General features: G+C 45.1%; 1 protein-coding gene across 1 annotated transcript in view; it reads left to right on the top strand.

The window, feature by feature from the left end:
* The first annotated feature begins 442 nt into the window (after positions 1-442).
* The window catches only part of DHX32 (DEAH-box helicase 32 (putative)), a 50,894-nt gene continuing 35,468 nt past the window's right edge, over positions 443-15,868 (top strand). The window contains exons 1-2 of the mRNA XM_072804907.1: positions 443-598; positions 14,702-15,217. Of these exons, the coding sequence (XP_072661008.1) occupies positions 14,936-15,217 (282 nt within the window). The 5' untranslated portion in view covers positions 443-598; positions 14,702-14,935. The remainder of the gene's footprint in view (positions 599-14,701; positions 15,218-15,868) is intronic.

Consider the following 15,868-nt stretch of genomic DNA (forward strand, 5'->3'; position numbering starts at 1 on the left):
ACACGCGCGGCGGGGGCGGGGGGGACACCGTGTTTCCGCGTTACAAGCGTTAACGCCTGCGGGCCGCGCGCGGGCACCCACCCCGGTTCCCGGAGGCCCCGGCCCGCCCCGCCCGGCCCCCTTACTGTGGGGCTCCATGGTCAGCAGCTCCCGGGCCCCAAGGGCCGAGCCCCCGCCGCCGCCGCCGCCCCTCCTAACGCCTCTGCTCCGCGGCTGGCGTCGCCCGGGTTGCCTTGACAACCGGGGGCGCGGGGGCGGGGCCAGGAGGACGGCGAGAGGGAGGGACCAAAAGCCGCGAGGAAACGCGGGCGAGCGCGAGGGCCCGCGCGCCTGCGGGGCCACCGAGCGAGGGTGGCGGCCGGGTCGTCGGCTGCAGACGCTGCCCTCTGAGCCCCGCCGGGCGTTCGGGCCTCCCCCGCAGCCCTTGCGCCCCCAGCGGGGCCAGCGCCCGGGCCTCCGGGGCGGGGGCCTGCGCGGCCGCGGTCGCCGCCCGCGGGCGTCCGTCGGTCGGTCGGTCGGTGCGTCCGGCGAGCTCGGCCTGCCCCGCGGGGAAGCGCGGGCCTCCCTCCCTCCCCGGACTCGGGAGCCGCCGCTGCAGGTAAAGGCCGGCCGGGCGGCGCGAGGGGGGGCGGGGGGCGGCGCACCTGTTGCGGCCGCCTGGGGGCCCCCCCCGCCCGCTGGCCCCGCACGACCCCGCCCCGCCCCGGCCCCCGGGACAGCCGGGCGGAGGCCGCCCCGCCTCCCGGAGCCCGCGGGCCCTTCCTGGCAGCCGGGGCGGCGGCCGGGCCGGGGAGGTGCCCCCGGGAGCCCTCGGTCGGCGGCCCCGGGGCACCTGGGCCTCCCGAGCCCCGAACCCGCGAGCGCTGCGTGGCCCCGCGCTGCACTGTCATCCCCGGGATCCCGTTTCAGGCAGCGGCCTGAGTTGGGCCTTTCCGGGTGGATGGGGGGGGGGGGGGGTGTGCGTGCGCGCGCGCGCGCGTGTGTGTGTGTGTGTGTGTGTGTGTGTGTGTGTTTCGTTTGCATCAAGCCTCCGCGTTTTTGGTGGAGCTGGGGAGTCCACCCACGTTATTTTGTATCGAAACTTTGCAGGGCCGTTCAACAAATGTAACATTGTCCCACACAATAGTATCCTAATGGCTCTTGAGATACCGGTGCCGGTGCCGGGTGGTGCTCTCATTTTTTTTTTTTTTTTAAGATTTTATTTATGCATGAGAGACAGAGAGAGAGAGGCAGAGACACAGGCAGAGGGAGAAGCAGGCTCCATGCAGGGAGCCCGGTGCAGGACTCGATCCCAGGTCTCCAGGGTCACGCCCTGGGCCCAGGGCAGGCGCCAAACCGCTGAGCCACTACCCCCCCCTCCCAGGGATCCCCCCAGGTGGTGCTTTTAAGGAATCTTGGAGGACCACGGGAGACTGTGCCTGGTGGGTGATAAACATGCAAACAGCCGACAGAGTCCTGGATTGAGAAAGACGAGCCTCGAGGAGGAAAGAAAAATGGAGGAGAGAGAAGATTGGGGAGGAAAGAGCAGGCGGGTGGAAGCCGCATGATTGATTCAGTGCTCGTGTCTGGAGATTATGGCTCCTCCATCAGTTCTTCCTGCGGCCCCAGACAGCACTTGGGGGAAATGGAGAGAAGAGCCCTCCTTGGGTCGTGTAAGCGATCGCTCATTCTTTGCCACCAGAGAGATTTCCAGCCCACAGATGACAGGGACACCAAGGAAAATTACTTTCCTCTTAGAAGGAGAACCGTTCAGAGGTTAATTGAACCCAAGAAGCATATATTCCGTGATGGAAACGGACATTTATTATGTTTCACCAAACTGGGCTTCCCGGCTGGGACTCTGTGGGGCCTTTTTGAGATTAATTGTCAAAGCAAGAAGGTTTATGTGTGGATATTGACACTCGGTGTGATGTATACAGAACCTACGATTCATAAGCTAGAATATTGATGTGATAAATTCAGATCGGAAAGTAAACCCTCCATGGCATTTTAATTACCTGTTCCCGAAGCTTAGGGCCAGGGGATGCATTTTTAGACAAACGACATCTAAGATCAACAGCACTCCTGTAGTACCGCGTTTTCAAACTCTAGTTTTCACATCGTTAGCAAAATCGTGAATTGGTCTTTTCATCCAAGAAACGTAGTGGTGCCCATTATTAATATCATGAAGTGACAAATTAGTGATAAAAACCTGGCCTTTGTTAACACAAGAGTAGGGTTGTATTTTCTCAAATAGTACAGGATTCGGCATTTGTATTTTAAAAAGAACAAGGAGGGATGCCTGGGTTGCTCAGTGGTTGATCCTCTATCTTTGGCTCAGGGTTGTGATCCCAGGGTCCAGGATCAAGTCCCATATCCAGCTCCTGCTTCTCCCTCTGCCTGTGTCTCTACCTCTCTCTCTCTCTCATGAATAAATAAAATCTTAAAAAAAAAAAAAAGAGAGAGAGAGAGAAGAAGAAGAACAACAACATTGTAGATCTCCATGCTGAAGTAACGAGGACTGGAGAATTTGTGCAGATTTTAAGGTTGGAAAAGTGGAGATGTGTGTTGGTACTTTATACTTGATGTAGAAGAATGATTTTATCGGTAGCTATGAACTTGACATTGAGGAAGTCTTGCACTGAAATATTTCAGGCAGTAGGTAATGGCAACTGTGAAAAGCAACACTTGATTTTAGGGGATAGTGTGTTGATGGAACAAATGACTGAGGGGTGGAAGGGGGGAGGAAAGGGTACTAAAATGTTTAAGGACAACATTCAATTTCTCTTTCCCCCTCCAGCAGCTGGCCCTGTGTACTTGTACTTGTCTGTTGCTTGAGTGAGAAGAGGGTCAGAGAAATTGCTTTAGATTAACAGATACACTTTATTTTTAGAGGAACTATCCTAAGGTCACAAAGTTGCTAATGGGGTAGGGGTTGAGAAGAAGAATGGCAAAGGTCTTGATGTTGCCCCTTGTGGGGATTTCCCACCATGTGTTTTCTATTTCTTTCCATTGGCAGGTTCAGGATGTTATTGGCGGTCAGGTAAAAAAACAAAAGTCCTGACTTTTGAAGAAGTTTCCAAGCTCATCAAATTAGAATAGTTACATTATTTACTTTGCTGATACTTAACTAAATGTAGCAAACCAGAACACTATCACCAGGGAATAAAGTAGCAATGAAGAAACAGATGCAGCCTTTTTCTTACTTAAATCTCTTAGCTACATCAGAAGTCAAGGTAAAAATAATTGTGGTAGAAAGCTATCATTATTTAATGAAGTAGGATGACTTTAAAAAAAAAAAAAGACAAGCAAATGACTGCACTGTTTCCTAGCCTTACTATTATAAGTCAGAGGAAGTTTTCCTTTTCGTTACTGGACTTCTGTTTGCTTTTTGTTTTGCCAGCGTGAGGGTACTTTTTTCTCTTTTTCTCTGCTACTTTCGGAAACTTATAAGAAATTCAGTCAAGGTAGAAAACAAATTTCCATTTCTAACTTGTTTCCTCTTTGTCGTCTGGATCTGTATTGGTCTGCACTCAAATCGTTGGAGTAGAGGAATGCTCTTTCAGCGTTTTACTCATTCTTCGTATAATTGGGCTGCAGGACCATGCTGCTGCCCCCGCATCTGGAAAGTCTTCCAGGATTAGGTTGATGCCCACAAAATGCACTTCTACTGGAGCACTACCCAGTTTGGCACCTAGCCCTGTACTCTGCTTTCTTGTAGAGTTTTCTTCCATTTTATGTGCATGGATGGGTCTGTGCCTCTGATTAAATTAAATATTTTAGGATCCAAGTCCAGTACTCCTTTTAGCCCATAGTGGGTTTTCAGTACGATAATAATAGAAAGAGGACAAGCCCTTAGTCACAGATGATTGCCTTAATTTCTAGCTATGCCACTTTGGAAACCCAAGAGCTATTATTTCCTCATTGGTAACTGAGAATAATAAGATCTTCAATGATTGTCCAACAGTCAAGTTGTGAAAATCAAAATCAATTAAATGTGATTATAGATATAAGTGAAAGTATCTTGTATATTGGAAAGAACTTCTTAAATGTAAATAGTTGTTATTGCCGGCATACAGCAAACACTTATTATTGAGCATCCTTAATGTATTAGGCACTTCCTGGAGGTTGCTCTTCATAAAGGGAATAGGAAATGACTAGATGGAGTGTGTGAGGGCTTCGCGGGCAAAGGCACGGGGCACGAGAGTACAGCTCTGAGCAGAAGTTCCATTGTGGCTGGAGTGGAGGGAACTTCTTAAAAGAGCATAGAAGGAAATGAAGCTGAGAGGCAGATATGCATTAAATCAGAAAGAACTAAAAGGAGTGAGATTTGTATCTTGAAGGTAATGAGAAGGATTTGGGTCAGTGACGTGATCGGTTCTCCTTTTGAAAGGGATCACTGGCAGCATGTGAATGACGGATTGGTGGAGAGCCAAAACTAGAGGCAGAAAAACCAAACTGGAGATTTTGTAGTAATTCCATGAAGAAATGAAAAAAATAAGTGTGGTGGTTGGGAGGGCAGTGAACAGGAATGGAATGAGGGGCCTCTGAGAGGGTCCAAGCAGCAGGTCTTGGTGGTGTAGGTGGGGAGGAGGAGGGAGAAGCCAGGGATGCCACCCAGGTGATGGGGGAACAGTTGTGTTAGTTATCAAAATCTAGAACACAAGAGAAGGAAAGAAGTCTTTTTCTTCTTAGGAAGCATGAGAAATGCATACGTGATGAATGTAGTTCATTTGAAATGCCTGTCTAAATTGGGATTTCCCTTAAGTAATGGTTGGATGTGTGGGTCAGGAACTAAAGAAAGAAGTCTGAGACGAAGGTAGAAATTTAGATTAAGCATTCAGAAATTGGAGTTAAAATATGAATGATTTTCTCCAGGGAGATTATGTGGAATGAGAAGAGAGTCAAGCAGCAGGTCAAGGCTAGGACCCCGAGGGTACACAGTTATTTGTCACAAGGAGTTGGGTGGGGTGGATGAACCCAGGGAGACTAATAAGAAGAGGCGAAAAAAGTAAGCCCCAAATCTGGAAAGATTGGGACACCTGGGTGACTCAGGGGTTGAGCGTCTGCCTTCAGCTCGAGGCGTGATCCCAGGGTCCTGAGATCGAGTCCCACATCAGGCTCCCCACATGGAGGCTGCTTCTCCCTCTGTCTGTGTTGCTGCCTCTCTGTGTGTGTCTCTCATGAATAAATCAAATTTTTTTTTTTAAATCTGGAAAGTTTAATAAAGCAGAATCCCTGCTTTTGAGGGGTTCGTGCATTGGCATTCCCTAAAATTAAATTTTCTTCCACTTGCCATAGAATGTGCAACATAGTTTATCAATCTATTATTGTGTTATTAAAGTTACTGCAAAATGATCAGGAGATCTTTCTGTATATAAGTCTACAAAAATTTAAATTACCAGTGGAAAATAGTATTCTTAAATTAATTGTGCAGGATTGGTTATTTTAGCTGCATTTAATATGAACCAAATTGAGTTAAAAGTGGATCTTTTTTTTTTAATTTGAGGGTTTTTTAAAAGCCAGCTAATTTAATTTGCCAGCTAATTAAATCAAAACAAAGTCACTTGTTAGAAGTCTGGAGATAAGATTTATAAAAAAAAAAAAAAAAAGATTTATTTATTCATGAAAGACACAGAGAGAGACAGACACAGGCAGAGGGAGAAGCAGGCTCCCTGCAGGGAGCTCATTGTGGGACTCCATCCCTGGACCCCAGGATCACGCCCTGCACCCAAGGCAGATGCTCAACCACTGAGCCACCCAGGCATCCCAGATTTTTTTTTAGTGAATTCTGAACTGAACTTTTATCTTGTTCAAGAAAGGTTTTAAGTAGATACTAGAAGCCAAATAGAATGTGCTTTGGGGAGCTCTGAGCCAATTAAAAGCAAGCAATAGGGTAACCTTCTAAAAATCCTAGTAATCACAAGCCCATTGTTTCAATTCGAGTATAACATGCCTTGGAGATAAAGTTTACATATTAAATATTTGACTGTAATGCCGCATGGGTGATCACAACCATGGTTTTCAAAATTTTTCAATGTTTTTCTTTCCATAAGAGAACTACATTTGTTTTGTTCTGTAGTATTTCTTCCAGACCACTCTGCCTGACATCTCACATAGCATCAAGTATTCCTTCAGCCCACAGCTCAACATGAGCCCTTGTTCTTTTATGCGGTCAGGAAGCAGTATGGTACAGTGTGGTTAGGCATATACTGTACACTTAACTAGGGTTAAGCTGAGATCAGACCACTTGACTTCAAGCACCTGCTCTCCCAGAGACGAGCTATTAGAAGCTGGATAAATTAACTAAACCTCTGAAGGCTTAAATTTCCTCATTTGAAAAATGGAAATAATAAAGTAAACCCTCATGGGGTCTTTAAGAGTTTAAATGAAATAATCCATACAAAGTGTTTAAGCACATAGAGCATCTGGCACCCAATAAGCACACTCTATAAAGGCTAATTGGTAAATTATCATCATTACCATTATTGCTATCAGCCCAACTCTAGGAGCAGTAGAGAACCATGTTTCTCGAAGTGTGATCTGCAGACCAGTTCCAGTCCATAGACGGTTACTGGTTGGCAGGAAGATAAGGAACTTGTGCCAGAATGTAAATAGACTATGGCACTAATCATACTGTTGCACTGAGCTGACGTTTTTAATAGTAAGACTTCTTCAATGAAGGAAGCAATGGGTTGATTTATATTCAGTGCAATCTCTTTATGTTGCCACAAATAAGCATTTTGAATAGAATTGGCATAGCATATTGGATCAGTGATCCTGTTCTCTAAAAAATAATAGCCCTTTATCCTGAAGACAGTTATTATTCATTTGTAATGCCTCATTAACCCTCTCTGTTCTAAACATTATAATTATGGGTTACAAGGATATTGTTTATTAGTTCAGCAAATATTTATTGAACACCTAGTCTGTGCAAAACCCTGTGTCTTTTTTTGTACAAGTTGTAAAGATGGCTCACAAATGGATCTTGACTTTAGTAAGTCTGCAGAGCATCTAGAGCATCTAGAGGGAGAGGACAAAGTGAAAATCTGAATAAATGTGTTGAGTACGTGTAGCAAGTGTTTCTGTTAGTCCTATAGCTTGGTTCCGAAGGTTCCACGTAGACAGATACCTCCTTTTGCTGAGCTCTTCCCATAAATGGCTAGAATTAATACTTTTTATTTTTCAATACTTAGACTAACATAATAGAGATCAGTGTTCACTTTATCAGGCATAGTGATTCAAACAATTAAAAAATCTGCAACACTAGGGAATCACTGAATTAAGGGATACAAATGACAAAAGACAACTTTTTCAGATTAGTATTTACAGAAGACTCATCTTTAGGCATTTTTAAAATTATTGGTTCTGTTTGATCCTGTATACAAATATTTAATGATAATTTACTGCTGTTCGGAATATGAGGAGACATTAAATAGATACCAAAATGTTTCTCAAGTTTCAACAAATTAGCACTGAGTCTTCAAGAAAAATTCATTGGTCAAATAGTGGCAACACAGATTTGGGAGTCATATAAAAAGAATACTTTTTTAAAAAGGCAAGATATGTGTGTACTTATTCCCTTTTCTCTCAGAACTTGTTCCCCAAAGAGTAGAGATAAAAAGGGGTTGACTGTGAATTAGATCACAGAACAGACTATTTTCATAGACCTATCAGAAAATGATTTAAAATATTCAGGTCAAGAAATGTTATTTAGTTTTCATAAATCTTAAGAATTCTTGTACATGAAAATGATTTTTTGCCTGACTTGGTAAGCCAACTCGTAACCCCATTATGTGTTTCATCCTGCCATTTGCCTTAAACTGTTACCAGCTTTCCTAGAACTTGATTCACTAATGACTTTAAGAAAATTATGATCTTTAGTATTAAAAAATATGTGATATATCAAATTTAAGAGAAGAATTGTAAAGAAAAGCAGAAAGTAAAAATAAGAATTTCAATCACAAAATGACAGGGTGAGTTAGACCCATGGCACTTAAAATAAAACACAATCTTTTTAGTGTATATACCATCTTTGGTGATCTGGCCCCATCTGCTCTGTGAGCTCATCTGTACCAGAGCCTTTCTCTCTCCTTTTATGTACCAGCCACATCTTCCTTCTTCTAGTTACTTGACCATAAGACTAAGTCCGTGTGTCATAGAGCATCTCTGTTCCACACCCCACACTCTGCCTCGCTGGGCGGTAAGCTCCATTAGGACAGGACCCAGACCTGGCTGTTTTCTCTGTGGCACTGGCCTGTTTGCAGGGTAGACACTTAGTGAGCACTCGGGTCCTGGCTGAGTCAGTAAACGGAAGGCCAGAAATACAGGGATGGAAGATGAGAAAACTTGAGGACAGAGAAAACCTATTAGATCATGAATAATACCTATAATAAAACAGACAGATGGAAGTCTTAGAAGTGGAAAAATCCCTAAAGAACGGAAAGTGATTCAGTCATTAGCTGCTCAGCCTCTAATTGCTGATTAAACACCCACAATATTCAGGCTCAGACTGTGGAAATTACCAAAGAGGGCATCGCTCCAATAACCGTCTAAGTAGCGAGACCAGAAGCGTGGGGGAAAGGATGGTAGGTAGTCCAGACAGCTGAGGAGCTCCCTGGTATCTAAGGACGTTGCCTCGTCCATATCGGTTATTTCCAGGCTGCTGGGACCATGGGTGGCCCAGAGCGAGCTTGGGACGCGCCTCCGACAGATTGAGATCTCAGCTCTGCTGTTTTCTGCACCGTAACTCTTCTGGAAGAAGAAAACGGCTTTAATGTTGAAAAAAGCATGAGCTGTGGTTTGGGTGTATGAGTCAAGGGAAAACTAAGAACCTGTACAAATATTTCAGTTTGGAGAAATATTGCCGTGTCTGGGAATTCACGACAATTTCAGGCCAGAGCCTTTGGAATAGCATGATTCTGTGATTGCATGACTGGAAGGGGACACAAAGTCACAGAAATCCAGCAGCACAGTAACAGTAGGATGTCGGCACGAAGCGAAGGTGTAGGGAAATGGGAGGGACCGAATCCTGAGGAGTTTTAAAGGACGTTGTCACAGACACAGTGTAGGGCAACTTGGAAAAGTTGAGTAAAAGTACCTCTGAGGTACTAATGTCACTCAACAAATGCTGATTGAGTGCTTAGCAGGTGCCAGGCTCTTGTAGGACAGCAGTGAGCAAAATAGACACAAATCCCTGCCTCCTGGTGTTGGCCTTCTGGTGGAGGACACCAGCCATACGTAAGCAAGATCAAGAGGTCAAGTGTAGACTTTGCTGGACCATGGTGAGCATCAAGGGGAAGGAACAAAGCAGGAGGAGGCTGGGAAGTGGGTATGAGTCGCAGGGGGTGTGGGTCAGAGTTTAGACAGGGTGGCCAGTAAGCCCCTCATCCAGTTGACATTTGATAAAGACCTTTACAAGGGGGATGCCTGGGTGGCTCAGTGGTTGAGCATCTCCCTTTGGCCCAGGGCGTGACCCCGGAGTCCTGGGATCGAGTCCCGCACTGGGCTCCCTGCCTGGAGCCTGCTTCTCCCTCTGCCTGTGTCTCTGCCTCTCTCTCTCTCTCTCTCTGTGTGTGTCTCTCATGAATAAATAAATAAAATCTTAAAAAAAAAAAAAAAAAAAAAAAAACCTTTACGAGGAAAGGGAGCTAGCCGCTGGGACACCTGAGACAAGGACATTTCAACCCCAGGAGCAGGCGCCGCGTCCTGAGGCCAGCCCGTGCCAGGGTGTCTGAGGAACATCCAGAGGCCACGTGGCTGGAAGGGGGGGGGAGGGGAGAGAGCAGTTGGAAACAAGGCTAAGGTTGTGCTGAGCCCAGGGCCTCCAACCTTGTTGATCCTGTTAAGTGGGGTTTTCCCTGGAGTAAGATGAGATGGGAAGCCAGTAGAGACTGAGCAGAGGACACGTGAGCTGACTTTAACGGGGCCACCGTGACTCGGTTGAGAAGTGATTGATAGGGCCAGGAGTGAAACCAGAAGGCGAGCCAGCAGGCTGCTGTAGTGATCCAGGTGACCACCTGCTCCCAGCGGAGCACCAAGGGTGCTTGATGTATTTTGAAAATAGAACTGACATGATCAGGTTGTTTTCTGTTGCTTCTATGACAAATCACTGCAAAGTTAGTGGTTATTTATTCTCTTCCAGTCTGATAGGTTAGAAGTCCATCGAATGATCAAGGGGTCGACAGGGCTGTGTTCCTTTCTGGAGACTAGAAGAGAATCCATTTCCTTGTCTACTCAGCTTTTAGAGGCCACCCTCTCATTCTTTGGCTCATGGCCCTCCCTCTGTTTTCAAAGCCAACAGCACTGTATCTATCGCTCTGGCCCATCTTCCATTGTCCTCTCTCCCTCTGACTATAACTGGGAAAGATGGTCTGATACCAGGGCTCTCAAGATTAGATTGGACTCACCAGGATAGTCCCCCTAGCTCGAGGACTTTACCTTCATGACATCTTCAGCCCTTTGTGGCATTCAAAGCACACGTTCCTAGGTTCTGGGGATTAGGATGTGCACATCTCTGTAGGCTTATCAGCCTAGTACATCCATTGAAGGAACAGATGTGGAATTCAAGATTGAGAAAAATCAAGAATAACTTCAGATTTTTTGGTCTGAGCAATTGAAGGAAAGGAAGTAATTGGTGTGGAAAAGACCAGGTTTGTGGCTTTGAGGTAAATATCGAGAGCTCGGTTTAGGACATAGTTTGAAATGAAATGCCTTTTAAAAATCCACATGGGATGTGATGAGGCAGTAGTAGAACATAGGAGACCGAAGATTAGAGTGAGGATTGACAGGACATGTAAATGGGAGTCCTCCTCATATAGGTGGCACCAAAGCTGTGAGACTGAATGAGACCACATAGGCCCTGTTCGATCTCTGCAAAATCCTAATGTTGTACCTTTGAGAATTTGATAGGTGTGAAGAATGTATTTATAGTAAATTGAACACGGAGGAAAATGTCGAAGAGGAGCATTGAACCATAAAACCTAACCCAAAGTTTCTCAGGACAAATTTCGCAATCTTGTTTTACATAATCCCTTGCAAACTTTATCTTTTCTGTGAACTATATTTCTAGAATTAACTGCATCAGAGTCAAGGATCCAGATGACTAAGACATAGCTCATCTTACACCAACTTCTGAGTCTTTCTTGTTGAGGGAGTTTCATGTTACATTAGCTCTGTGTTGTTTTCATAAATGCTCATTTAAAAGTCGTAATAGACTCACTTCAAAGGGCAGTCCTTGACAAATTATGCAGGCTACAATTTATATGTAAGAATGCTTTGAAAAGGAGCAAAAACCAATCTTTCTGGTTCTTGTAGTGAAATGTACCTGATACTGCTAACAGAACAAATTTTATTAACTTTTATTTTGAGTGGCATGTAACCTGCCATGTTTGTTTTCCCTTCTTGGTACTGCTAAATCTGCCAAAGGCCAAAACACGGATCTCTTGTATGTACTTAATTACATCTAAGAAAATACTGATACGGCTTGTGCCAGTTGCAGAATAAACGCAGAGAGGTGTTGTGTATCATGAAAACTCCGCCACTGCCCCCCTCTAAATCTGGAACTCAAACTACGGAGCAGCAGAGAGTCCCTCTGAGTAGTGAAAACAGATTGTCACAAACTTCATAGCTCTGCCCCTCAGACTCCTTGGATTCAATATAGAACCTTTTGAGGACTCAACCTTTACAAGTATTTTTGTCAAACAAGCCTAACTGGTTTCTAACATGCCTGGTAGAGTTGGTCAGAAAAGCAGACAAGGCCCCGCTAGGTAAGCATGTTGACCACAGTGTGACATGGGTACTGAATCCCTACAGAAAGAGGGGCTCCGGGGATGCCTGGGTGGCTCAGGTCATGATCCCCGAGTCCTGGGATAGAGTCCCACATCGGGCTCCTCTCAGGGAGCCTGCTTCTGCTTCTCTCTCTCTCTCTCTCTCTCATTAATGAATAAAAATAAATTTAAAAAAAAAAGGAAAAGAAAAGAGGGGCTCTGAACCAGTGGATCCTTGGACCCTAAAGTCTGAGGACATCTTTCTGTTTGGGAACTGATGGATCAGTGACCCCAAGTCATGAAGAGAAAGTTAGGCTGTTCTAGCAGGCAGAGGTCTGGGTATCTGTTGCTGTAAGGCCAAACCCCCAGAACGGAGAACCTACAGAAGTGGTGACCGTGTGTGTTCCCTCTCACGGTCCCTTGGATTGACTGGGTGGCCGTGAGTGCTGCTTTTGCCAGTCATGTTGGCTGGGCCTGTGGTCATCTGGAGAGCTGACCTGGGGAAGGGTCTCCCGTGGCTTACCCACATGGCACGTCCGTACTGTCTGTCAGAGGAAGCCCAGCTTTAGTCCCTTCCCAGTGGCCTCTCCGGTGGCTTGGGCGTCTCACAGAATGACAGCTGGCTCCAAGAGGGCGTGTTCCAGTCATGTGAATGTGGTTCAACATCCCTTCACCGCATTCTTTTGATCACAGTGATTCACAGGGCCAGACAGGGGGAGAGGAAGTAGACTCCACCTCCCCAGGGGAGCCTGCAGAGCGTGTGCAGCCACCTTCAATCCACGTGACACAGAAGTGGGTGATGGAGCTGGATTGTGTACATGTGCTGAGGGGGCCCGGTGACTCTCCAATCTCTGGAGACATGCCGTTCGGAAAACTCGACTCTTCCCCCACAGGCTCAAAGTGGTCAATACTTTATAAATAAGATTTTACTTTAATTACAAGATTATTGCCCCTTTAGGGAGCATTATACGACAAAGAGACACATTTCAAGGGTGTTTATTTGGTAAAAAATAATAGCTTGTTTTGTTTTGGTAAAACAGTTCAGAAATTGTTCCTATGGCAATCATTGGTCATAAGAAGAGCAATTTATATGTAGAATGAGAACCTCTAGAAGGAATTCTAAGCAGAATAAAGGAAAAATGGAATATAAAACCAAATGTTAACTTCTCTTAAGCAGTGGAGTTTTTTGATTCTTAGATACCTTCTCAAAGTTAGCTTGTCCTGTGATTTTTTTAAAAAATATTTTATTTATTTATTCATGAGACACACACACACACACACAGAGGCAGAGACACAGGCAGAGGGAGAAGCAGGCTCCTCGCAGGGAGCTCGACATGGGACTCGATCCCAGGTCTCCAGGATCAGGCCCTGGGCTGAAGGCGGCACTAAACCGCTGAGCCACCCGGGCTGCCCTTGTCTTGTGATCTTAAGCCATCGTGTTTCTTGGAGCTGGCTCCATGTGGTCTCACCCATAGGAGCAGCAAAGAGCTGTGCCGTTCATCCATACTACATTTATGTTATTATACCATTTTAATTTTGAAGCAGCAGCTTTCAGAATGGATTTTGAAGAACTCTACCTTTGATGAGCTAAAACATCCTTTCTCTCCTCCCTCTAGTTATTAATTTCTCCCTCTTTTGGCCTATTTGTGTGTGAGTTTATAAAAGTCTTGGTCCTGACCTCAAAGTATCCTTAGGTGTGTTATAACTGAAGCCCCAAGAAGGCACTCAACAAGTGCTTCCTGAGTGTTTCCCTGGAGCCTGGCTTGAATAGTGAAGAAGCCTGTCGTATTACATAGGATGAGGAGCTAGCCCTGTGAGCCCCCTAAACATCTAAAGCAATGGTTACCATAAATGGGGTGCTGTGAAAAGAGTAATGTAACTGAGAATATCATGAATTATAGACTATGCTGTGTTCTTTTTTGCTTGAGTTTCTTCTCTGTGTTTCTAGTTTTTACCCGGTTAATGGGAAAAGGGGCTTATTTCCAGCAATATTGATTGGATTTTTAAAAATCACTCATAATTGAAAGATCACTTACCTGACACGTAGGGAATAAGTTACTGGAGTAAATTTGCCCTTGCTTGGGTGACTTCATTTAAAATGTTCTTAGGGTGCCTGGGTAGCTCAGTCGGTTAAGCATCTGCCTTTGGCTCAGTTCATGATCCCAGGGTCCTGGGATCAAGCCCTGTATCGGACTCCCTGCTCAGTGGGGAGTCTGCTTCTCCCTCGCTCTCTGCTCATGCTCTCTGTCTCTCAGATAAATAAATAAAATCTTTAAGACAATAAATAAAATAAATATTTTATTGCCTCTTGAATCTGACATTTTAGGCTCAAGACCCTGGAATTTCAAGAAGTATGTGTGAGGTTTCTGGTTTGATGAAACCAACAAAAGATCTTATTAATAAAAGCTAACTAACTGTAGCCTGAGAGGGAAAAAAAGAAATCCACTTTCCTTACCTGTCATAGTAAACCGGCATAAGCAAATCTAAATGAAATTTTGTATAAAATCTTCCTTTAAGCTAGAGAATTTCTTAATTAAAAATAAACCAGTGTTAGGGGAACACTCACTGGGCCCTCACAGTTTTCCCCATGACACGATCCAGCATCTCTTTTGCGGTGGGACTAGAGACCACATGGTGGAGCCTTACAGCCACCATGTACCCACCCCCCCACTCATCCCCCATCCCCTGGTTCACTGTCAGGGCCTGTGCTGGAGGTTAGGCAGAGAGCACCCGGTCCAGTGTGGAACTGTCCCCAAGCTGGCCAGGAGAAAATTGCAGCTGACCAGACTTTAAGAGCTAGCCTGAATTATTCCTGGTCTTTCAAATAGGCAGCAGTAACCAGTTCACAGAAAAAAACCCATTACTGCTTCTGTTTTGAACACCTGTGCTTCTTTCTTTTGCACATCTTGTATGTGTACCTGATTATCCCCCTTTTTTTGTTTGTGTGTTTATAGTGCGATTTATGGACGGTCGTTCAACGTGCAGAAGAGTGCTTACCTGAGCCAGCACAGAAGGTAACCGGGCGAGGAAGACCAGATGCAGATTTGAGGACTTCAGCTTGCAGAGACTTTGAACCAAAGTCTTGGCGATTAAGACGTCCAAGTCTGTATCAACCCTGTTCGCAGTGGGTTATTGTAGGAGAAACTGGAACATAGGATGCCAGCTGCTTGAGCTCCCTCGTGGACAAGATGGAAGAGGAAGAACTGGAATGCCCAAACTCTGCCTCTGAGAAACGCTATTTCCCCGAATCCCTAGATTCCAGTGATGGGGATGAGGAGGGGATTTTGGCTTGTGAGGATTTGGAACTTAACCCTTTCGATGGTTTGCCATACTCATCACGTTATTATAAACTTCTAAAAGAGAGAGAAGATCTTCCAATATGGAAAGAAAAATACTCCTTTATGGAGAATCTGCTTCAGAATCAAATTGTGATCGTTTCAGGAGACGCTAAATGTGGCAAGAGCTCTCAGGTGAGTAGCCACTACAAAATACCATTTGCTTTATGTGTTGTACTTTTTTTATTACTTAAAAATAAGCATGATGTCACAGGATAGCGTTCAGGTTTTTTTTCGTTTTAAAAATTTTTTTTGTTGTTGAGAGAGAAACAGACAGCAGGAGCGTAAAGGCAGAGGAAGAAGCAGACTCCCCACTGAGCAGGGAACCTGACGTGAGACTCGATCCCAGGACCCCAAGATCATGCCCTGAGCCTAAGGCAGACGCTTAGCCCACTGAGCCACCCAGGCACCCGAGCATAGTGTTCAGTTTTAATAATGATATCTAAGCCAAAAAATAGAACAAAAAATAGAACAAAAAAAGAGTATTAGCAATTCAGGCACAACAATTAAGTTACTTACTTGGTTTTGTTTATTAAAGTCAGCTGAATAACCATTATACCTATGTGGATATTAATTGTGTTTAGTGTACCAGTAAATTTTCTCCAGAATAGTAGATAAAAATCCATTCAGATTGTTTCATTGCTCGTATTACATTTAAAAGATGTGATAGATGTTATTTGCCTGCCACAGATTCGGAGATTAATTTCTGTGTCTGCGTGCCCAGCAGCCTGATGATTGAGGTGTTTGGCTATGCTTATTGGCAAAGCTGGTTCAGCGACAGAAATT

The sequence above is a fragment of the Canis lupus genome, chromosome 29 (assembly GCF_048164855.1).
Source record: "Canis lupus baileyi chromosome 29, mCanLup2.hap1, whole genome shotgun sequence".
In the NCBI taxonomy this organism is placed as follows: domain Eukaryota; kingdom Metazoa; phylum Chordata; class Mammalia; order Carnivora; family Canidae; genus Canis; species Canis lupus.